The following is a 24,075-nucleotide window of genomic DNA, read 5'->3' as shown; positions in this document are numbered from 1 at the left end:
TTCTGCGCCATATACCAGCACGGGCATGATGAGTGACTTATAGAGCGTGGTTTTCGTACGTCGAGAGAGGACTTTACTCCTGAATTGCCTCATTACACTTTGCCATAAAATATCTGCTATTATAAAGTGGAAAAAGAGTAAATTAATCAAATTATTAACAGCGAGTATAAGGGTTTTTTATTTGATGGATTTATACAGCTATTTCTTTAGCTGTCGTTTTTTTAGTACAACGGGCATATCTGTACTAATATATAACATTTTTTTTAAAGCCGGTTTTTTCTGTTCGAAAGTTGAAAACAGTCGTACTGATTTTTCGAAGTTTTGGACACCTATTTCCGACATTCCGAGCATGGCTATAGACAAAAAATAATATGAATATGTCATGGGGGCGTGGCACCTCCCATAAAAACTGGATTTTTCAGACTGCAGACTGAAGAGGAGTTTGCAGTAGAATACTAGATTTCGGTATGGAGATAGTATATGAAACCAATCCTATACTAAGTAGAAATGTGGTAGTTATTAGAAAAGGGGGCGTGGTCCTCCTTTACATACTGAAACTTATATAATACATATTTCTGCCGGGATTTATAGATCATACAAGTGAAACTATCGTACAGAATATCTCTAGAGGTATTTGAGGAAGGATACGGAAGTTATCTGTGGAGATTAATGTTAGCAATACTTTACTGTAAGAGAAAAAAGTGAGTTAGTGGAAAAGAGAAGCTTTCTCGTAGTTGAGAATAGTCTTGCAATTACGTATAACGATAAAATGTTAAAAATCTGGCCTGTGTGTGACATAATGATTCAGAGTTTTTGTCAAAAATGTTAGATAGCTTCTGAAGCAATTTTCTAGAACTGTATATATATTTATTTCTTGACATTTCGATTATATTTTGCTGCTAAAACTGGGTGATAGCAAGTTATGAAGGTTATTACTAAGTCTTTGCCACATATTGTGGAAAAATCATTGGAAGCTCATGGGATCATCTTGGATATAGAGTTGTTAAATCGCTGTTATCAAAAATGTGAGGTGTTTACAATCGTAGTAAGAAATGGTGGTGGGTTATGAATATCCACGTACTTGCTTGATATGAGTGTATCTAACCGGTGGAGTCGACATGTTTTGTCGAGCGAAGATTCTTTTCGACCAATTAGCTATTAGAAGACACATTGTTCGAATAAAGCTACCCATCCGGTTCTATTGTAGCAGATCCAAACCCAAGGCATAATGGGCATAACCCAGGCTGCCCAGGCTGTGTTTTGTGTCATGAGGTTATAATATGGCAATGCACAGGATGCAAAAAAACGTTATGCCTTGTCAAGTAATATTTTAAAAATTAACACACATAAGTGCCCGCTTTTGAGCTTTTTTCGTTAATTTTAATTACTTAGTTTGTTTAAAATGGCTTTTATGATCACATAAGTAAAATTAGATATAATAAAATTCCAACCGTTTTTGTTTGGGCGTAAATGGGTTAAGATATATTTGTTTTCTATCCGATGAATACGTTCAGAGTTATGGTCAAAAATGTGAACACTACTTTTTGCTCATATAGTACCCCATATAAGAAGAAATAATAGCAAATAGGACTTCCACATATAAGAAAGAATAACAAAGTGAAAGTCCACATATAAAAAAGACAGCACCATATAGAAATAGAGAGTTGCCAGCTGTTTGAAAATTTCGATTAGTTTGAGAGATAAAAACGTTAAGCATAATGTATTACAATCTGGATATCGAATTAATGAGGTTTAAAATGCTTAATTTTTAAAAGTTTTATTTCGATTAAATTGCGGAGATGAATAACATATTACAATATGGACATAAAAAAGACAGGCTTAAGAAAGTTTGAATTCCAATAAATTTTTGGAGAGTGTTGTCATTTGTTTGACTAACTTTATTAACTTGAAAAGATAATAGTTATTAAAAGCGCATTTTCAATACCAATTCCTTGTAGACCTAAAAACTTTATTGTTTTTAAATTCAACAGAATTTTCACTTTCATTTGGTACCCATATTATTGTTCTACAATGCACTGATTTTTTCCAATAATTTTTTGAATCAAATAATCATATTTTTAAAATTTCAAAGTCCTTTGAAAAAAATCCTGATGTCAGAGTGAAAAACTAAAAACGCAGTTTTACTATATTTGGCCCATAGTTTCGTGAGTATATCGATTATTTCGTGTGTTCTGAAATTTTTTTGTTTTTGTGTCACGGTGTTATTCATAGTTTTGAAACATATTTCATGAAGGTAATAAATAAAAATAGTTGAAATCACTTTCTTGTTTAAATACCTAGGGTATCACTGACAATTATGAAGAACCCTGAATGACGGCAATCTTCAAAGCTTTACAAATTTGTTTATGTGATTTTTGGTATGAACGATAAAAAATTAGCCGGCATACATATTTTACAATTTTTAGTTGAAATTTTATACTCAAAGGTTTAAGAAAGCTTTATATCAAAAAAGTGATACTAAATGCCTTTCATCATAAACTTCGCCAATTTTCTGGGTTATCAAGCCTCTAGCAGTACAAGATAAATTGTTGTCTTTCACGAAGTTCTTTAAATAAATCTTCAACTAAATACTAAAGAATATTTACGAATATCACGTTTTATTCTACGCTTAAATTTAATTTCTTAATTTAATAAGTATTTTTTACTGCATTCACCTGAATTTCGGGGGCTACTACTAGTTTTAATAAATTGTCAGTTTAATTTCTTATAAAATTGACCTTAAAGATTTGCATCTTAAGCTTATATCGAAAATTTGTTTTAGAGAATCTATGTGAAATAATTGAAGAAACGATTAACCGACTGGCTGAGTAACCGATACGTCTGCTTTTTAAATAATTTTTGTAAAACAAATCGGCAAGTACATATCGTTCCCCGCATGCCAGAAACATGATTGAATGAATTTTGGGAAATCAAGTTTGAGTTTTTTACGAGACTTAACTCTGCATTTATGTAATTGACATTGTGAAATACATATGTGCTTTCCATTTACGCATGGTATTCTGGCTTTTGGTGTAAAATAGAACATTCAAGGGTTAATCAGGTCAACCACCCAATAACTCAATATTGGTAAATTTGCGCATCCATGCTTCCGGGCATAAGGGTGACGATATGTATTTACTTCACATTTATTAATTTTTTATACGCATTTCCTACATATCTTCGCAGTAAGAAAATAGTAGTCGTATTTCAAGACCTGAGTGGAAGATCGACCTACCTTGGTAGCCAGTTCGGAAACGCCCTATATCAGAGAACTTTTCAAGAACGCCCTACTTCAGAATTGGATTGAAGAACATCCTATCCCAGAATTTGATTTAAGAAGGCCCTATTTCTGAATTCGGTATAAAAACGCCCTATCTCAAATGAAAATGTTTTGAAAATGTGCTGAGAACCGAATTCTGGGGTAGGGCGTTCTTGATTTTTTTTTTTTATAAAATGGAGCGTTTTTGAACTGGCTGCCAAGATAGGTCGATCTTCCACTAATGCGTCGGCTTCCTGTTAATATTCCTCTATTTGCATGAAAACAAGTCAAAAAATGTAAGTTTAGTACTCCACTCTACTTACTAAACTAAATTTATATTTGGCTATTATTTACTTAAGATTGAAGAATCATTATTTTCGAGGAATTTTTTATATGTCAGTCCCTCCCTAAATTCGATCCTGGTGGCGCCCATGAGAACATTAGAGGAAATCTCTGACCTTGGTTTAAAATTTCTGTTTCAAAGCTACATAAGCTACACTACTGTAGAAAAATATTATTCCATGCATGCTTGCAATCGCCGGTTTAGCTGAGATAAAGCTGAAATTACCTACTTTATAATTTTCTTGTTCGATCGAAATTAATGTTATTGTGCTGTTTTAGACTTGTAAGTGTTCACAAAAATTGTTACTTACGCTTTGCTTTCTTTTTTAAAATTTTGCGAATTGGACAAATAAATATCCCTGTGGCAACACTCGCTTAGTTCGCTATTTAAATGTGGCAATCACCCGGCTAGCCGCACATAAACAAATGTAAATCAAGTCAAAATAAAAGCGTGTTAATGACGTCACAACCAGTGGCGTCTTTCAGCCGCTATATGCTCCCACAACTGAAATTTAGCTCCCAACTCACACGCATATTTGCCTGACTGTTTGCTTCCTCTCTCTCTTTCTCTCAGTTTCTTTGCTCCAAAGAGCTGATGGGGACTGTCGATTAGTATGGCTTTCTATTATTCATTTTAAGTAAACAAGAGCTTGTGAGTTTGTTAAAACTGTTTACATACGTTTTCAGACAGCAGTTTGTCGAACGCGACGACCAGTGGGAGCCAGAATTGACGGAAAAGCATGGGTGCCAGTTGATCCACAATTTCGCTGTGCAAAATACATATTTGTGATTCATAAGAAAATATACGATATATATGTTGAATAGGTTTTACGTAGATAACAACGTGTTGTAGTAGGTACTGAGAACTAGTGCTTTCATTTGAAGTGAAACATACGTACTTATATATGTATATATATAGTATCTACAATAGTATATGCCAATAAGTAAATGCAGATATTTTTAGCACTGTGTTGCGTTAGTTGGTTACGTCTGTCATATAAGTACTATGTACACATATTAGTTGAAAGTGATTTGTTCTGCAATTTGCTGAAAGCAGAAAAGAAATATATAGTGATCAATTAAAAACAACATATCCACACGTAATAAAATCATTAATAAATTGAGCGAAAATGCCCTCTTCGTGTGTATTTGAATTTGATCGACCACAGCCGGTTTACTACAGTGGGGAGACTATCAATGGGCGAATACAGCTGCATACGACAAGCGAAAAAACCGTTAGAGGTAAGGGAATTTTTTAAATGAAGAATTAAAACGACTTTTTAGGCCAGTTACTATGTTCCAGTTTTCTATTTCCATAAAAAAAAATTGAAACAAAATCACGAATAGTCAAAACTCAATCTTACTTTTGCTGATGTCTGCTTGTTCAATTTTTTTTTAATATATTCCCTGTACGCCAATGCTTTATCAAACAAATAATTTTATTCATCCCCACACAATGAACTGCAATTAAACAAAATCAAATGGAAAAAAAATTGCAAACCGGCAGGATTTACTTGTGTATGCACGCGAGTGTGCATCTATACTCGTGTATAAACACATATGCACATAACCATGTGCCAAACTGGAAATTTGTTACCATTGGGGATCTGAATGTTCAGAGAATTTTTGCTAAATATCCTCTGAAATTGGAAATAAATATAAGTATGCATTTACTAAATTTTAATTCTTACTAGGAGTGCCACAATAAAATTTCATAACTCGTCAAATTTCGATAACATTCGATACCGTGCGTTTCGAAGACTTGATGAGTTTCGGTAGCTCAGATATTTACATATCTCAATATTAATCGATATATCTATAGCTCGATAAACTCTGGATAACTCTACAAATTTTGATAACCTTAATAGCTCAATGAATTTCGATATCTATCGACAAAATTTGATAACTCGTTACACTGTGTTAACTTGATAGAATTCGATAAACCAATTAGGAGTGAAAACTTTATATACCTATAAACCCTATAAATTTCGATAACTCGATATACTGTGATAATTCTAAGAACTTCGATGCGATAAACCAGCAAATTAGTAAGTTCAAAGAAGTTAATATATTACGATAGCTCGCTAAATTTCGTTAACTTCACAAATAATGAAACCAATAAAAATCGATAACTTGATAAATTCCATTAACTTGAAAAATTCCGATAATCTAATAAATTTGGTTATCTAACTCGATAACTGTCGGCAAATTTGGACAATCAAGACTCTGTTTCTATAAATTTCGACAACTCAAAAAATATTGATCACTTTGAATGATTCGATACATTTCGATAACTCAGTAAACATGGTTAGCTCGACAAATTTCGATAACTATAACCTTCGATGATTCGATATATTTTGATAACTATAACCTTCGATGGTTCGATAAATTTCGATAACTCGATAACTGAAATTTTTGTGGCTGGATTTGTTCGATTCTTATAAAAAGATATCTAAAAATTTCCTTAATTCTTATGTATTTCTCATTGCTTTAATTTTCGTCTTTATCTTCAATTACGCCTTCACTTTTTTCTCAATTACTTCTTCATCATCACATTTATCTTTATTACAAAGTTCAATTTCAAATATGAAGTAAATCAAAATGCGAATTCAGCTCAAATTGAATAGGTTACAACAACAACTATAAACAAATATGGAAGTTTTCGTATTTCCACTGCTTTTAGAAAATTTAAGCTAAGTGATAACCTATGACTCAGTGAACCAAAAAGCTTGAGAGAAAGCCGAAAAAAGCAGTAATGGCGACTTTCGGTTAAAAGTACATCCTATGCCTCTATTAAACACAAACCTAATGGTTTACCTTAAAGTGAGTAGATTTTCCCTTTGTTTAAGAAAAGCTATTCCAGAAACTAATTGCCTAAAAAATCTCTGAGCTCTAAAGAGTTTTCCGATTTCACATTGAATGAAAGTTGAAGGCAGATAACGAAAGCAAAATATTCTCTACTGGGTGTGCGAAGACATGCATTTAATTCTGTTTGTTTGATTGTTTGCATATATTTGAATCGGTTATTTTTTATAATTCGCTGGAATGCTGTTTTTGCAGTTCAGTCGGAACACTTACTCCAGACAATATACAGGTATACATACACACATACATATATGAAAGTATTAAACGTTTTAACTAATTAATAACAATTTAAATCCCTCTTTTGGTTTCTTATGTAAATTTTTATTGTAGCTTATATGAAGGATTGTATCGGAAACATGAGAAATGCCAAAGAACAAGGCTACCAGCAGATTGTTGTACAAGTAATGAAGTTGTCAAAGCTTCTAAGATTCACTTCGCAGTTCAGCTCATTCCGCATGCTGTTCATTAAGCTTGGCCGAAATACGAGTGGGAAAGTAATGATATGAATACCACTCGTGCTTAAAAAGTAGTAGGTTGTTTTCAACTTGCCTCACTGTCTATCGGCATTTGTAAAAAATTTTGTGGGGTAAAAAACCTCAAGCGCAAAGTACAAAGTAATCGAATAATATTCTAATATATTTTGATGTTACTGCCGAATATCTATGCGCTGCTTTCATGAAAGACCGTGAAATATATGCCAAATAACTATGCTGTTTGAGAGTAGATAAATTTAGGATCATTGGCGAGGGTCTGTTAGGTTTTGTAGGAAATATTTGTAAAATAATCTTGTGTCTCGTATTCGGCTGCCATAAATATGATTACCGCAAATATAGCCCATATGGGCATTACAAAGGCGCGTTTGAATTAATAAATAAATAGCATTATTAAAAACAAAAAATTAATGAACTCTTAGGTTTTGCGTACGATGCTTTACTTCAAAGTAAAATTAATGATTCATCAGTCTTGAACAAAGTTTTCCTTCTAAATAATTACTAATAAGTACTTACTGTGAATGGTGTAAATTGTCAGTAGTATCTTTATCGATTAGTAAATGTAAAATTCTACATACAACTATGTAAATGGTTTTATTGTATGCACGTATGTATACTTTGAACTTAATCCTACAAGACAGCTGAGTATCATATGAGTGCTCATATTATCATTATCACTAATTAGAAAAGTGCTTATCAAAGTAATCGTTTTTGTTCAGACCAAGGGAAAAAATTTTGTATTTTCCCCTCAATGTTGTCATCAGAAAGTCCTCAGTACTAATAGTCAAACTACTCATTTACGTCATACTACAAAACAAAAGTGCAGCAAAAAAAAAACATCTCAAACATATTTTTTCAACACTTTTCGTGGATTTCGACTTAACACCAATTCCAAACACTGTGTGACACTTGAACCAACTTCAAATCGAAGGTTATTGCACATCATTTTTTTTTACTAATTTGTGTTATATTTGTTATAAATAATGTGTAAAAATTTTATAGCCCATAACTTGTCGAGCCGTTTTTGAAAAAAACTAATTTTAAATAAAAATTATTTGTTTTCTTTTAAAATTTTCACTTACACTCATATTGGAATAATGTGAAGGAAACAAAGCTAGGCTACAACACAAGTAATTTATTTAATTTTTTATGTATTAAATAAATAAACGAGTGTTGCAGCCTAAAAATTGTTTCCTTCACATTATAATTTGAAAAAAGTTTATAAATTGAAAAAAGTCCCTATATAATGCTTAAATCAGTAATCCAATATGAGTGAACGTAAATTTTAAAATAAAATGAATAATTTATATTTGTAAAATATAATAATATAATAAACATAAAAAAAAATAGCAAAACAAATTATGTGCAATGACCCTTGATTTAAAGTTGGTTCAAGCACACCGTGCAAACCATGCAGCTCGATAATACTTTTGATTTTTATAACAAAATTTTAGGTTTCTTTAGATTAATTAATTCGCTAGGTATGTTATGGTAGGATATGATACATATTTTGAATGTTTATTATTTCCACTCCACAAAAAGAAATACCCGACAGTTTGTATTAAAAAAAATCTATTTCAAATTACTTGTTTTCACTTTTTTTCCACTTCTATTTTCGATGTGATCACTTCGAAAGCTTTGGCTCGGAAGTAATGTTCTATACAACACATTTTAGCTCCAATATATCTGCATCTTCACGGTTAACAAGCACTCTCATATCTTGTTTCGTTCAGTTTGTACAAACCTTTAAAGCAGGCTCTCATGGCGTTGCCATATGGTGATTTTGATGAAAGACTATGTTTTTGTTAGTTTGTTTAGTTAGCTGATGTTCTTAGTTTTCGGCCACCTCTGGCCTAACATATTGCTGAATAATTAAATCCTCTAATCCTGATTTTTTTTTTCAAAATTAGGTCAAAATACCTGCTGTAAATATCGCATGAAAAAAAGTAAGTGCGTCTGGGCCACACTGGAGAAGTGACGTATTTATTTTGTCTCATAACCTATATTCATACATTCATACATCTGCTTTTGCTTAAGGTTATATTTTTTGTCTTTTTTCTATCTAGACCCCTATCGCTACCCGTGTTCTTCCTAATTAAATTTATGTTATTCTGTTTTTCTTTACCTTCATTTTTATCTTTATACCCTATCGATAACAAAATCGATAGTAACATCCAACAAAATATCAATAACAAAATCGGTAAAAATATCGATAACAAAATTGACAGATAATCGATAACAAAATTGGTAACAAAAATCGATAAAAATATCGATAGAAGTGTCGATAAATATATCGATACCAAAATCGATAACATAATATATAAATAATCGATAAAAAAATCGATAATCAAATCAGTAGCAAAATCGATAACAAAACCGACAAAATACTGAAAACAAATTCGATAAAAATATCGATAAAAAAATCGATAACAAAACTAATAACAATATCAATCAAATACAAAATCGATAACCTAATTGATAGAAAATCGATCAAAATATCGATTATTATATCGATAACTTCCGAAAATATCGATAGCAAAACCGATAACAATATCGATAAAAATTTCGTCAACAAAATCGATAAAAATATCGATTATTATATCGATAAAAATATCGATTATTATATCGATAAATCCCGAGAGTCCCAGAAATCTCTAAAACCCCAAAATAGTTCCCAGAATGAGTCTCTCTGTCTCTATCTATATCATTCCCTCCAGTTGCCTTTATTTTAATCTCTCTTTCTCTATCTTCATCTTTACTTTTATCGGTATCCTAATCGTCATATTTTCTCTTTATATTTATCTTTGTTTTTACTTTTATGTTTATCATTTTCTTCATCTGCATATTCCCCTTCACCTTTGCTCTTATAAAAGTAAAGTGTTTAAATTTACTTTGGTGTTCATTTTTGCCTTTATCTTTACGCATCTTTGTTTTTGTTTTTATTTTTACCCTTGCCTTAATCCTTTTCTTTATCTATGTACGTACTCGCCTTTACTTTCATTCTTGTATTGGTCTATTTCTAAGTGTTATTCTGTAACCTTTTATTAGCAAGTTTTTGTTAAATTAATACCATATGCATACACACAAGAACCACTTATTTCAGCGCCAACCATTTCCGTTGCACCACTTACGTGTGCAATTTCCGTTTGCAATTTCCGTTGAATTTGCCAACTGACTCCCAACCAACCAACTGCCGCTAAAGAAGTTTCACTTCAAAAATGGTAGCTGAATTATACTAGTTACATTACCATTAGGCACCTAAAACAAAAATTATATTTGGAGTCTCTTTCAAATAAGCTGCTATTTTATAAAATTGTATTTTAAATAAAAAAGTGGCCTGAAAGTGAATACACATAGTTTTTGAGTGACCTGCATTTTTTCCCATTTCTTTTTGTTTAAGGCACAGCATTCAATCGTGCAATTTCATGGCCATTTATTTTAACTGATACAAGAAATGTCATATAAACGCCCCTCTTTACTACTTCCAGAGGTTTACATACTTTTCGAAGGCGAGGCAAAAGTACGCTGGGAGGAGAGCAGATCGCGTTCACGCGATGGCAAAACAGAACACTATACCGAACATTTCCGTGGCAACGAAACATATTTGCACTCGAAGACATGTGTGCATGCTGAAGGTACGCTACAGCCGGGAACCTATACTTACACATTCAGCATACCGCTGCCGCTACAATGTCCCACATCCTGCGTAGAGAAATATGGAAAAATTGCATACGAATTAACGTTGGTGTTAAATCGACCTTATAAATTTGATAATGTTTTCAAACAACCGCTGACGGTTTTACATCAGGTGAACTTGAATTTGAAGCCGGAGCTATTGGTGAGTACGGAAATGTGTCTTAAATCGGAAACGTAGACCTTTAGAACACTTTATTTATATACTTTCAGATACCAATTAAAAATGAGGATATCAAATATTTCTGCTGCTGGCCCTGCTCTTCGGGCCCAGTGATGTCAACGCTAATAATACCTTTTGGTGGTTATGCGCCCGGTCAGGCAATTAAATATAAGCTCGAGATAGACAATCAATCGACCGGCTATGACTTGGAAGATGGCGTTGAGTTGAAATTGAAACAAGTTTATAAATTTGTAGCACAAACACCACATCACAAGACACGCTACCACACCAATACGCTGGCGCACACCGAACAAGGCATGCAATGTTTGCGACTCTCTAAGCGCCTGATTGAGGGCGCACTGGTCATACCACCTGTGCCGCCCAGTTCGCTGACTGACTACATTATTGGTGTGCGCTATGAGATTAAGATGTCCATAAACACTGGCTGCTGTCATACTGATTCCGAAATAGTTATACCCATTACAATTGGTACAGTGCCTTTGGCGCAAAGTGCCACTAATCCTGAGAATGCAATTGCCTTGCTGCCAACAGCGCCGCAGGAGTCAGATACGCCAGACACACCTTTTGGCAGCGATGCGCCGCCAAACTATGAAAAATTTAGTAAGGCATACATTTTTTTGTTTTACAGAATTCTCAATGTGAATAATTTTGTTTCATATTTCACCCAACAGAGCCACCTTCTTTTGAAGAAGCTACTACTATTAGTGGCAAGTTCATCGATCGCGATGTTGATGAACGCAATCGCACGGATGAATTCATACCAAAATATCCGATGTACACAAATTTCGCTGTTCCCACTGCGCCGGTAATAGATGATGTTAGAATGCCTTTGCTGCAGTTACAGGGCACGACACCACCGCCTTATACGAGTAGTACGTCTGAAAATCAGCAGTCAACATCTGCAACGCGCGAAACTACTGGATATGGTTGGAATAGTTGAATATCAAAAGTGGTTTTGCTACAATTAGATATGAAAAATATGTACATACACTCACCAAATGTAGCACGATATTAAGAAACCTAGAACACATTGGAAGGGAATTTTCGTTCTATATTCGCTGGACGAGTTATTTATGTTTCTTTTGCTTGCGAAAAAAGTGGTTACAAAATTAAGGACATACATAAAAATGTAGGCGTCCCAGACTTAATTCATAAAATGAAAAACAATTATAAAAAACTGGTTTCCACACAGATTCAAAATATTTGGACAATTTAACTTCGCAAAAATATGAAATTAAATAAATATACATACATACCTGTGAAAAATGTTACTTATGTAAATAGATAAGGTGCCATTAAAAATGTATAGTTATAAGTTTGCCAAAGTTAATTTGCGATTTGCATATTTCCACGTGATAAATTGTATATCAAAGAGTTCTAACTTCTGTAAAATACATTCACGAAATTGTTATTATACCCCATGATGCAATAAACATTTTCTGACATATGGCTTTGACATATGGCAAGGGCGTTGAAAATTTATAGGGGATCTAAAATTGTGGTTTTAAATTGTCCGCCACTATTTTCTTTAAAACCGCGTTAAATTTTTCAGGGTTTAATGTAATTATGTGACTACTACAAATATGCATGCATGTGTGTATTAGACTAAATGCCAACAAATACACGGTACGTCCTGTTACTACAAACTTATTATATTTATAATATTAATGGTTTATAAAAGAAATCGGAACATTTTTTTCATTAATAATTCTTATTTTCGTGGCCGCTAGCAGAAAAATGAAGATAGAGAGGCATTTTTAGGTTTTTTCTTAACAGCGGTCGCCTCTAGGCAGGAAATGCCAAACCTCCGAGTGTGTTCTGCCATGAAAAACAATTTTTCATAAAACTGTAGATCCGTCCGCCTTGTGTGCTTTTACCGATGTCTATGTCGTCGGCATATGCCAGAAATTCAGTTCTGCGGATCTTATGACCTTCTCCAATAGCAGATTAAAGACATCACCCGAAAGGGAGTCACTTTCTCTGAAACCTTATTTGGTATCAAACGGCTCGGAGAGGTCCTCTCAATTCTGATGGAGCTGGTAGTATCCCTCAACGTCATTTTACACAGCCGTACTAGTTGCATAAATATAACTTTTTCTCGTATAGTCGAAATCGGCTTTGAAATCGACATATACATAGATGGTATGTGTCGATCCTATTCTGGCCCATCATTTCCAAGATTTGGTGTATTTGGAATACCTAGTCTATGGTGCATTTGTCAGGTCCAAAGCCACACTGATGCGGTTCAATCAGTTCTCTGACGTTGCGTTTCAGTCTTTCACACGATACGCTCGATAAGACCTTGTAACTTATGCTTAGAAGGCTGATCCCGCGGTAGTTGGCGCATATGGCAGAATCATCTTTCTTGTGTATGGGGCTGAAATCACTTTAAATTTTAGTCGTTGGGCATGCATTCATCTGTCCATATTCTGCATAAGCATTTATGCATGCACCTTATCACTCCACTATTTAGGTACGCTCTGGACATCGGTAACTAGGTCGCCATGCTTGTTCTTACGGGAGTTCGCCTTGGTTTTGGAACTGTTCGTAAGTCGCATATTTCTCTAATACAATATTCGGGCGTTTTTCCTGTCAGTCAGTATTTCAAGCTCTTCGCGCTCACGTATTTCGGCCTCTGTCTTCTTATTGCTGCAAATACGTCTCGTTTCCCTCTTCACTTCCTACGTATAATGGTCCGATATAGCTCACGTTGACCTCGGTCGCAGCGCGCCCTGTAGTTGCCATAATTTTTTCTGCAACTTCTTGACCCTCCTTGTCGTAAGAGTTGTTCTTTCGGGTAGACATTTTTTACTGCATCGAAGCTCGTAAAAATATTGGCTGCAACGAGATAGTTTTACGAGTCAATGAATGGCCCTCGGAGTGTACAAACTTCTAAAAACTTGAGGCGTACCTTCTGTCTCGTTTTTCGATCTGTAGACAGCCATGTAGCTTGATGGATCTTTCCATGCTGGAACCTAATAATACGTAATACCAAGTTTTGGGTCCCGGTGAAGTCTGGTAGCCACAGTGCGTTATCAGCCCTTTCATCGTTGAGACTGAATTTTCCGACAGTGGCGCCAAATATACCTTCCTTGCCTACCTTGGTAATGAAATCGCCAAGCGCGATTTTTGTATTGTGTCGGGGACAGCGCTCACATATACGCTACACGCGCTCACAGAAGTGATCCTTGGATGCCTCTTCCCTCTCTTCCATTGGAGCATTAGACGTCGAAAGGCTCCACGCTTATCTTCCCGTGCCCCGTCGTTCACATTTCTTAGATAGCTGGGATGTTAGCCTAAGTCTTCCCGAGGACATCAACTAGCCGGAGAGGGACCCCTTCCCCGTCTAGGGTGCGGATATTCCGGGTGCATACACTCAAATCGTAGCCCTTTATACGTTGCCGCGATCGAAAGAAGGTGGTCTCATCCGAGGTCTGCAGTGATTTTTCATTGGACGGATTTTCAACGTGGCGGGACCCAAACCCAGCGCACGCGAGCTTTTACCCCTTGTCAATTCAGCTCGCTCCCGAACGGGTATTTGGGTGTTACCCAGAGAATACGTAGGTATCGACGTCGTGAGTTGCAAATTGAACCATAAGCACCGACGAGTTGGCAAGGGACGTTACATCTTCCATACTGGTGGGCCGGAACCATTTTGGGGACTCAGCTGGACTTCCTCGAGGCTTAAAATTGAATCGTGACTTAACTCAGAACGCAGTAAGTACTGGTACAGAGGTAATGGGCCTTAAACAGGCCAAACTTTTTGGTTATCCTTTCGCTAGGAAGGAACAGTTCCGATGTCAAGTTGCTTGTTGTCTATCTGACGGGCCATAATGACCTGCGCTCTCACATGCACCGGATTGGTATTCCCACAGAGGTGGATTGCCGTCTTTGTCTTGAAGACGAGGAGACGTCGGAGCACATTACGTCGATACCTGAGTGCAAGATCGACCTATCTCGGCAGCCAGTTCGAAAACGCCCTATCCCAGAGAACATTTCAAGAACACCCTACTTCAGAATTTGAATGAAGAACGCCGTATTTCAGAAAAAATCTACTTCCCACACTAAAAGATATGCGAAAGAAAAATGCTCAAAATTATTTTAGAAAGCAAAAAAGTCAAACAAAAATTTGTCTTGATTTCAGTTTCTTGTTTACGGGCTTATTTTGTTAAAGTTTGGAAATGCCACCTTACAAATTTACCTTCGAGCGAGATCCTCCGCTGTACATGTGTGGCGAAAAAGTAGTGGGTACCGCAGAGCTGACCTTACTGAAAGAAAGATCATTTGAAGGTAAATAATTATAAAAGTGATAACATTTAAAAACATATCTCTTCTTACATACATATGTATATGGCGTCGTTTGCGCAGACATACGCATTGGCTTTCGAGGCATGGCCACCGTGAGATGGGTAGACACATTGACACGCTTTCCGAAACTTTATTCCGCCGAAGAGACTTATATGGAAATTGAGACGGTCGTTTTTCAAGGCGGTCAATTGCTGCCTAGCACATACAAATACGAGTTTGACTTTCGTGTACCGGACGTATGCCCGACCACATGTACCACGGATATTGGAAAAATTTATTACGAATTGTCATTACTTTTGGTGTACGAAGATAAGGAAATGCGCAAGTTCACTAGCGAAGTGATGGTGCTGCAGACTTACAACATAGAAAAACTGCCCAACGCATTGGTGAGTGCAAAGCTGTTGTAAGGAAGTGCATACAAAGTTAATAAATAATCCACCCTACCACGCTTTCATTACCAGCTGCCGGTTATACGTAGTGATGAAATTTTCTTCTGCTGCTGGCCTTGCGCTGCCGGTCCAATCGACGTTCACTTGAAATCGGCGCGCGCTGCCTACATACCAGGCAATACCATCGAGTTCACCATTGAAATGACTAATAAGTCGAAGAGATGCAAGTTTCGTACACACGTTACCATATACCTTATGCAAGTCTATAAATTTACTACATATTTACCACGACGCCGCCAACGCTACATCTCATATGACTTGAAAAGCGTGAAAAAGGGTATAATTGTGCGGTCGGGCGATATGGTTGTAGTTGATGATCAGTTCGATGTGCCACCCCTACCGCCATCCACACAAGGTACACACATAATATCCATTAAATATGAGTTACGCCTGGAAATGCGCATCAGTGCGGTGTCACAAGCCGTATCGGATTTGGTGGTGCCCATCATTATAGGCACAGCTGTAGAACAATCTGTGAGCTTTCATGTACTTTCTATTAGCTATTTCGCTAGAGTAATTAATAACGTTTTTTGAACTATCCCTCTCTTTCCATTTAGAAATCGCCGGAGTAATTGCTGGTAGTAGACATTTGAGATAGCTCTCCTACCGAAAGCCCTCGATTTGTGGATTAGTTATGTCTAAAGCTAAAATATATCTACTAATAGATCAAAAAACATACTTAGTAATAGGTATGCATGTAAATACGTCTTTATTTCACTGATTAAATATTTATTCATAGTTCAGTGCTTGTAGTTTGCTTGGTTCATTACAACATTACCCAAATACATTACAATCGATTGTTCGCCTTTCAGTCTAGTAGAGATCCGGTAGTGGTTGATATTGCCCTTGTTGTTGTAGCTGTCGTTGCCACTGTAGTCGTGCTTGTGGACGCCGCGATAACATCATTTGTTATTGGAAGCACACTCTCCATATTATAGTATAGATATTTTGGTTTAAAATCGGTTTGACCTAAATCCCTTCGTTTCGATTTCTTCATCTCGCCATCGAATCTTATTTTCGGCATGTACTCTGCTTCACGATAGGTGGAAGAAGCTGAAAAAGTTATTTATTTTAATATATATTTGTGTAGTACATATAAAAAAAATTGTCTGTAAATTATAGACAGGGTCGTCGAGAGAAAACTCGGGCTCGGACTGAAAAATCACGAGCGCCCATACATAAATTGTATTAATTTAAAAGCATGTGATAATTTTCTTTAATGTAAATACTCTGAAACAATCAGCATGAATCCGAATATATTTATGATAAAAGCGTATAACGATAGACCAATTACATTGTAAGAAATTATAATAAAAAGCCCGAGCCTGGGGAGATTCATCCTTTTCCCTCTACCTCTCGACGGTCCTAACTAATTAAAAAAAAATATATATATATTAAAAGGGATGGGCATTATAAGATCAATAGAAGCCAAATCAAAATGTTTTTCTGTCTGTCTGTCTGTATGTTTGTACGCGCATCATTCGAAAAGTAATGCACGGAAGCGAATGCAGTTTTCAACGATTTATTGCCCGATATCTTACATAAAATATGGAAGAAAAAAATTTGAGACTTGTCACCTGTTAAAAAATTGCAGTTTAGGTAAATTGATAAGGTAAATTAAATACTGCAATATGGCTGTCAAAAGAAAGATGTTTAAAAAAATTTTCGTGGAAAGTTGCCTACTGTTTAAAAATTTTAATTAAATTTAATTAAAAGGATAAATTAAATATCCAATATGGCTTCAAACTAAAGAGGTTTGGGAAATTTTACTGCCGAAAATATTTGTAAGGGGGTTGCCACCGGTTTGAAAATTTTTATTCAATTAAATTGGTAAAATAAAGGAAATATTTCAATACTGGTGTTAAACTAAAGAGGATTAAGAAAGTTTTCTTTAGAACATGAAACCACCTATCTGAAAAATGCACTAATTCATTTAAATAGATATGTAAGGTATGGTAAATCTTAAATTAGTACATATTTGAAGAAATTGCGACAAGTAGACCAGAGTTATAAGATTATAAATTAATGGCCTTATTCATAAAAAATTAAGTAGCTTTATAAAAGCTTTATAAATTGAAAAATGTATGAAAACTTCAATTTATAAAGCTCTTTAAACCTACTTTATTTTTTATGAATAAGGCCATAAGTTTCGAGGAAAAGGCCGATTCTAAAGACGTTCGAAAATATATTAAGTAATAACCACATTTATAAAAAATAAACAATGCTTCAGAAATCGAAAATTTCTTTGAAAATCTCCCTTCTCTCTTTAAATATATTTTATATTTTAGGATTGAGGCCATACTTTTAAGGCGCAGTGAAACACGCCAGGTATATGCTTTTTAGCAATAAAGTTACTATTTACAACAGTGATTGGATATTTATTTATCCTAAACTACAATAGACAGATATTTACATTTCATCAGAATCTGTCTATGGTTGATTGGTTAAAGTGGCGAGTTTAACAACTTCAATTAGCACTTGCGCGTGCCGCTTCAAAACCACTACTAGAAATTAAGCCTGAAAATAATCCCGAAAAGAATGCAACAGAAGTTGCTCCACAGCATGTGGAGTTGAAGAACTTAAGAAATTTCAGTGGGTTAATATCACTTATGTCTGTTAAACCGCAGAAACAGGGTTTGCCTAGAAGGCTGATTCCGGTTCTACATAGTGCTGGGCAATCGCAGATCAGATGCTCCACCGTTTCTTCTGCATCTGGTGAAAGTGGTGGTAATAAAGGCAGTGCGTTTTGCCCAGTAGTGGGTGGGGTAGGATTGTAGGTCTTTCGACCTACTGTTAGCCACCTTTTTCCAGTGCTGAGATATGCAGCCCTTGATATAGCTTAGAGGCACAAGAACATCCTCTCCCTCTGAGATATCAAGAGCTGACCTATTCTTGCCCAGCTGGTTGTAGGCATTCAGACACACTATTCTTTCCACCTGCCTCCAAAGAGTCGAAACACTTTGCGGCGGTAGAAACCTTTATGATTTAAGTGCTCTGATAATCAGGAAGATCATTATATCGCTAGGCTCTCTTATGGTTCGCTCGGAGCTATTTAGAGAAAGTCTGACTTCTTTTTCGTTCGGGTGTGAGTATTTCCTTGTCAAACTTAAGTATATGGCTGCCGATAGCCCAGGAAACTACGTGGCTGACGAGTTAGGGACGAGAGGTACCCTCGAGACAGCCTCTGATAGAAAACAGATAGTGCGAGTGCCTTTTATTGCATGTTCACTACCCTTGGATAGATAGGCCACGCTCCAGCTGAGCGAACGTCGGGAAAAACTCGGAGAATGTGCTGGTAGAATGTCTTTCTGGTCGGGATGAACCGTAGGCGGATTAGACCGGATTATCTATGTCGCGCCTGCATGAAGGATGCTGTGTAGGAATCATACTCATAAATTTTGTTATAATGCAGTTTTTATTCAACTGAGAGGAGCTCTCTTTCCAAACCTCGTTACGGCACAGCTACAAACTATAGGTTACCGTTCGTAGAAGTATCGCAAACAAGTATGCTCTTGGTAAACGTGTGGCCTTATTACGGGGAAACCACGTTAACCTAATCTAATCTATGTATATAAATAACTGGCTCAGTTTCAATAAAGAGAGGAGCATTTTTCAATTATAGTCAAATAAGTACTTTTTTCTAGTATTTGAACAGCGTTCCTTAAAATAATCCCTCAAATTTACTCACCCAGTGACATCATGGATAGGCTTCTATTGGGCGGCGTCTCTGGTTCGGGAGCTGAGGCACCAGCAAATGTATCGCTCTCGCCCCCAAGCGTTAACATATTACTCTCTCTTGCTTTCATACTTGCTCCCAAATCATCTGTAGAATGCGCAACAAAAATCGGCTGCTGCTGCGCGCTTGCTGCTCGACCCACTTCTTTCACATTCTGCAACGACTTAGTACCCACTATGATTGGCAGCTTTGCGAGTAGGTAACGTTTTACATTATTCGTAGTCAGTCGTACGCTCAACTCGTAGCTAATTTGTAGACAACTACAGTCGCCTGAATCAGTACTTGGCGGAATATTTTTTTGAGGCAGAAACAACGTTTGCAAATGCTGCACCATAGTTTCTTTCTCGTCGCATATGTTGTGCACCGTTTTAGCTAATATTGTGGTGAAGTACTGAGTTTTGGTTTTTTTGTGACCATGTGAAGCGGTGATGCGACAAATTTGAAGCAGTTCGTAGGTTAGTTCGTTTAAATGTAAACTACCCGGATTTCGTATGATGACATGTGCTGATAGCACTTCGCCTGGAATAAAGCCAACCTGCTGTAAATTCACAAACATTTCCAATGGCTTCTTAAAAAACTTCCATACAGACTTCTCCTCGACATGCACCTCGCAAGGTTGTTGTCTCACCTGCGGGCAGTGGCGTAGATCGAGTGGTTTGAGCACTTGCAATTGTTTCGAGTACCAAATTTCACTTTTGTTTTTGTGATCGACAAACACTTCAATTGTGTAGCGTATATGGCCATTGGTGCTCTCGAAACTAGATGGACAACTCTGCGGAAGCGAAACGGTGAACGGATAGTTGTACGTGCCCCGTTCAACGATTTTTGCAATTGCTGCGTGAATAAACGAGATGATGAGTCAGAATGAGTATCTAATAAATGGAGAAAGTTAAGTACGCATACCATCTTCGGAGCCCAGAAAATAATTGACACTGGACAAAAAGTCCTCTCGATTGGTGTAAACTTCCAAGCGCGGTTCTGGTGTTGTTGGGTCATCGTTAGTTGGCTCCTTTTGTGTTTGTTCATTTTTCTGCTTTGATTTTTTCGATTTCTTCGGTGGCAAATGTGTTTCCCATTTTACTTCAGCAAAACCTATATACTTTATGGCTACCGCTGGATAAAGAAAATATTTTAAATTAATTAATGAATTATGGAAAAGGAATTTTAAAGAGTAGGAGACTTCTTGAAAAAAAAGAAAGAAAAAGCAAAAAAAGCGTTGAGCAATGAGTCATTGTTCGAGCATACTAAACATGCCGCTTGATACATATACAGGGTGTCTAATAAGTACCACTACAAAGTTATGGAGAAAGTATGTTGGGCGGTGACCTCCCAGATAAAAAGTAACCTTTATAAAAGTGTCACCGTTTTCCAAATTTAGATTTTTTTTCTTTAGGTAAATAATCACAAAAATGTTTTCATTTTATAATGGTTTCTTAATATTTTTAAACTGCATTACATTTGAGTATGGTAAAGCAACTAGCTGGAAGTATTTTACAGAAAAATTTAATAATTGTGCATGCAGTTAAAGAAAACATGTTCACAACTTCAAAAATTACACTTTTATAGAGGAATTTTTTTTCTTTCGTCGTCGTACTTATTGCACACACTGTATATATACATATGCAGGTACCTTTCAGTAGCAACCGTACTTCCAACGTTAAGGTTACACATCCTGTCAGCTTATCACCGGGTTGGTATGTAGTTTTAGGATTATCCAAATGCACCTCACAATTTAACACTGACATAAGTAAGTATATATACTTTGCTCTGTACTTTCCGCTTTCATGACAATTGCTAGCGTGAGATTTGCGACTGCTTATAAAATTATTAAATCAATTTTGTTATAAATACTGTGCAGTCATTATCTTATCGTCAATACTTTGGCTCATTGATAGATAGATAATAATATAAACATACACTTGCGCGTAAAATAATAGCACCGCAACACTTAGAGTAGTTTTGCCAATTTTAGTTTGTTTGTTTAATGTTAATTTATTTTTATATAAAAGTAAAGCATCACACAAATTCCAATTTCAAACTTTGTATAAAAAATAAAATAAGTTAATAGTAAAAACAAATATTTTTTGAGCACTCTTTAAAATGCCTCGACTCCTGCGCCACCTGTCGGATTAATTCAGCTTTCGTATTGTATTGTCATCGGGTTCTGAGCCAACTGTGAAGTTTCAAGTCTCTAGGTTATCGGCAAATTGGTCAAAAATTGATTACGAAATTGTCGCTAAAAAAAGATACTTTCAAACAGAGCAAGTTAAATGAAAACTTTTAAAAAATAAAAATCGGCAAATTTACACCAAACTTTTTTACTGGAATGTGGAAGAAAGCGCAGAACACCGTCAGAAAAAATTAGTATAAAAAATCAGCGGGATTTTTCTTTAAATTTCAAAGTTTCCCATTATTATACTAGCATTTAATGGACGACTTTTTTTAATTCTTATTAAAAAGTTTGAAAGTTTGTTTTTTAGTTTTATTAAATAGTTTAAATTTTTTATTTAAATAATTTTTGTTATATAACGGGTTAAACAAACAAAATAAAAATAATCAACAACAGGTCAAAATATTGAGGTGCTATTATTTTGACCATAGGTGTACATACATACCTTTGTTTATGCTAGATAATGGAGTTCAAATATTGTGTTATTTTATACAGGGGAATATTCTGTAACAAGAATTTATGCTTATCAATACAAATTTAATATTACAATTGTCCCTATCTAATTCAAAGTAGAAAAAAAATAAATCATTATCTGTTAATAATATAAAACCATCAATGCAGCCAATTTGTTGATATATTAAAATTTAAGCTTTCGCTGATAAAGTTTACATCATGAAAATATTTGCCGATTCTGTTAGTATTTAACAATTCACTGTTAACGCAGGCGAGCTTTTATTATTTAAAGCTTGAGAACTATGCTTAACAGCAGCTTTGTGTTAACCCATTTTCAGCCATAGGTGTGTATAGTAACAAATAGTCAGTACTAATTTTTACTGGAACTTGCAAATTTTTACTGGAAAAGTATATAATAACACAAAAAATTTTCAAGAGAGCACTGAAGTGAAATTTTTACCAGCAGAAGGAGAACAAGAATAAATGTCAAAAGGAGCCATTTCGCCAATTGGTTAGGCATAAACAAATGTAAAATGGGTGAGAATCCTAATATTAATGATGTACTGGACTGCGTAAGTGCTTGCGTGTAAAGCAAAGAGTTTAAAACTGATTTTACGCTCTGTTTATGCTCTGTTTTGCGTTTACGCTCTCGCTCCTATTTTTTACCGGGGAAGTTACTATACACACCTAGTCTGCTTTGATAAATATTGTATATGTAAATCAAGTATCAGTGTAAAATTTAAAAATGTATATGTAAAAAAATGTCAGGGTAAAATTTAAAAATAAATAATTTATTTTTTCAATAGATGGCTATAGTAATATAAAATATCTCAAAAAAGTTTTCGCCTGCCGATTTATTTTAAATATTCAGTTAAAGTTTTGCTGTTGTTTTTTTAATGTTGTCCATTTATTAACCAAAACCTAAAAAACCAGTTTCAAAATTCATAAAAAATTTAGAAAAAATTTCAAAAAATGTTCAAGAAAATTTCGAATTATTCCGTTTTTTTTTTTTGTAGAAAACTTTTGGGCATGCATTTTTATAAAATTTTAGTTTAGCGAAGTGCATTTTTAAGCTGCTAAGAATTCGCCTTGTTTTTCACCGGTTTTTTTCATGTATCTAACCAGTGCAATTTACAAAAACTGGTGTTTATTTTTGAAGTATTTTGCGAACGATCGTGCACATTTGATTTCATAAGAAATTCATGTTTATATGGAAAAAGTGCAAACATCTTTAGGGCTATAAAACTACATACCCAAAAGTTTTCTAACAAATTCTGAGTAAAACCTTCGACAATTTGATGCACAGTTTTTGAATTTTTCTAAGTTTTTTAAGTTAAACTTAATATCAAATTTATAAAAAAACTAGGTCCCACTCACCCGCTTCGCTGAGTGTATGAAATTTCTACGTGATACATTGAGTACAATTTATTTCAAGAAAACTCAATTAAAAACAGGAGGTTTAAAATTTGTTTAACCAGCTTCAAAATATTTTCAAACTAAAACGTTCCTAAACTTCTCACTTGTCATACTTTTTCAATTAACTTATCCCCTGAACTCAATTTTAGATTTTAAGCAGATGAAAACCTCTTACATGTAGTTTTGAAATTAAGCCCTTTCAAGACCTTTTCAATTGAATTGAAATTGAATTGAATTCATTTAAATCATTGAGTAGTTTGAATTTAAATTTTCAAACAGTTGGCAGCCTCTTGCATTCATTCAAACCTATTTAGATACATACCAATCTTCTACAACAATACATATATTGAAAGCCGTTTTTTATGTGTTCGCAAAGCTCGAGAACGGCCGAACCGGTTTTTTTGAAATTTCGGATACCTGCTTCAGACGTCCCAAGGATGGTTATAGGCTAAAAATTTTGATATATGAAGGGGCGTGGCACTTCCCATACATTCCCATTTTTTCATACTGCATATCTCTGGAAGTGTTCACGGTAGAATACTGGAACTTGGTACGGCAATATATGAAATCAATCTTATACTCATGGAGAAAAATGGGCCATTTGAAAAGGGGTCATGGCGCCGCAAAAAAGTTTATATATAATTCTTGTGTCTGTGTGTTGGTGAGTGAAATCCTTGTAAATGCCCGGACCGATTTTAACGAAGTTTAT

At 35.1% G+C, this 24,075-nt stretch overlaps 3 protein-coding genes across 3 annotated transcripts; 2 read left to right on the top strand and 1 right to left on the bottom strand.

Moving 5' to 3' along the window:
* The first annotated feature begins 4,295 nt into the window (after nt 1-4,295).
* On the top strand, nt 4,296-12,401 carry LOC118741638 (arrestin domain-containing protein 3-like). Its single transcript, XM_036473625.1, has 4 exons — nt 4,296-4,843; nt 10,446-10,795; nt 10,864-11,434; nt 11,506-12,401. The coding sequence occupies exons 1-4, from the start codon at nt 4,732-4,734 to the stop codon at nt 11,772-11,774; spliced, it is 1,302 nt and encodes a 433-aa protein (XP_036329518.1). The 5' UTR covers nt 4,296-4,731; the 3' UTR covers nt 11,775-12,401.
* Nucleotides 12,402-15,015: 2,614 nt separating this feature from the next.
* On the top strand, nt 15,016-16,163 carry LOC118742265 (arrestin domain-containing protein 3-like). The gene is made up of 4 exons (XM_036474244.1): nt 15,016-15,124; nt 15,203-15,528; nt 15,604-16,104; nt 16,149-16,163. The coding sequence occupies exons 1-4, from the start codon at nt 15,016-15,018 to the stop codon at nt 16,161-16,163; spliced, it is 951 nt and encodes a 316-aa protein (XP_036330137.1).
* A 126-nt stretch (nt 16,164-16,289) lies between these two features.
* LOC118741628 (arrestin domain-containing protein 17-like) lies at nt 16,290-22,025 on the bottom strand. Its single transcript, XM_036473617.1, has 5 exons — nt 21,943-22,025; nt 20,958-21,139; nt 20,231-20,440; nt 19,280-20,161; nt 16,290-16,644 (listed from the first exon to the last, which is right to left on the bottom strand). The coding sequence occupies exons 2-5, from the start codon at nt 21,070-21,072 to the stop codon at nt 16,400-16,402; spliced, it is 1,452 nt and encodes a 483-aa protein (XP_036329510.1). The 5' UTR covers nt 21,073-21,139; nt 21,943-22,025; the 3' UTR covers nt 16,290-16,399.
* Between the last annotated feature and the right edge of the window lie 2,050 nt (nt 22,026-24,075).

This window comes from Rhagoletis pomonella, unplaced genomic scaffold (assembly GCF_013731165.1).
Source record: "Rhagoletis pomonella isolate Grant_MI unplaced genomic scaffold, Rhpom_1.0 Rhpom_scaffold_00001, whole genome shotgun sequence".
Lineage (NCBI taxonomy): Eukaryota > Metazoa > Arthropoda > Insecta > Diptera > Tephritidae > Rhagoletis > Rhagoletis pomonella.
The sequence above is the reverse complement of the archived record's forward strand: the minus strand, read 5'-3'. Positions and strand labels throughout refer to the sequence as shown.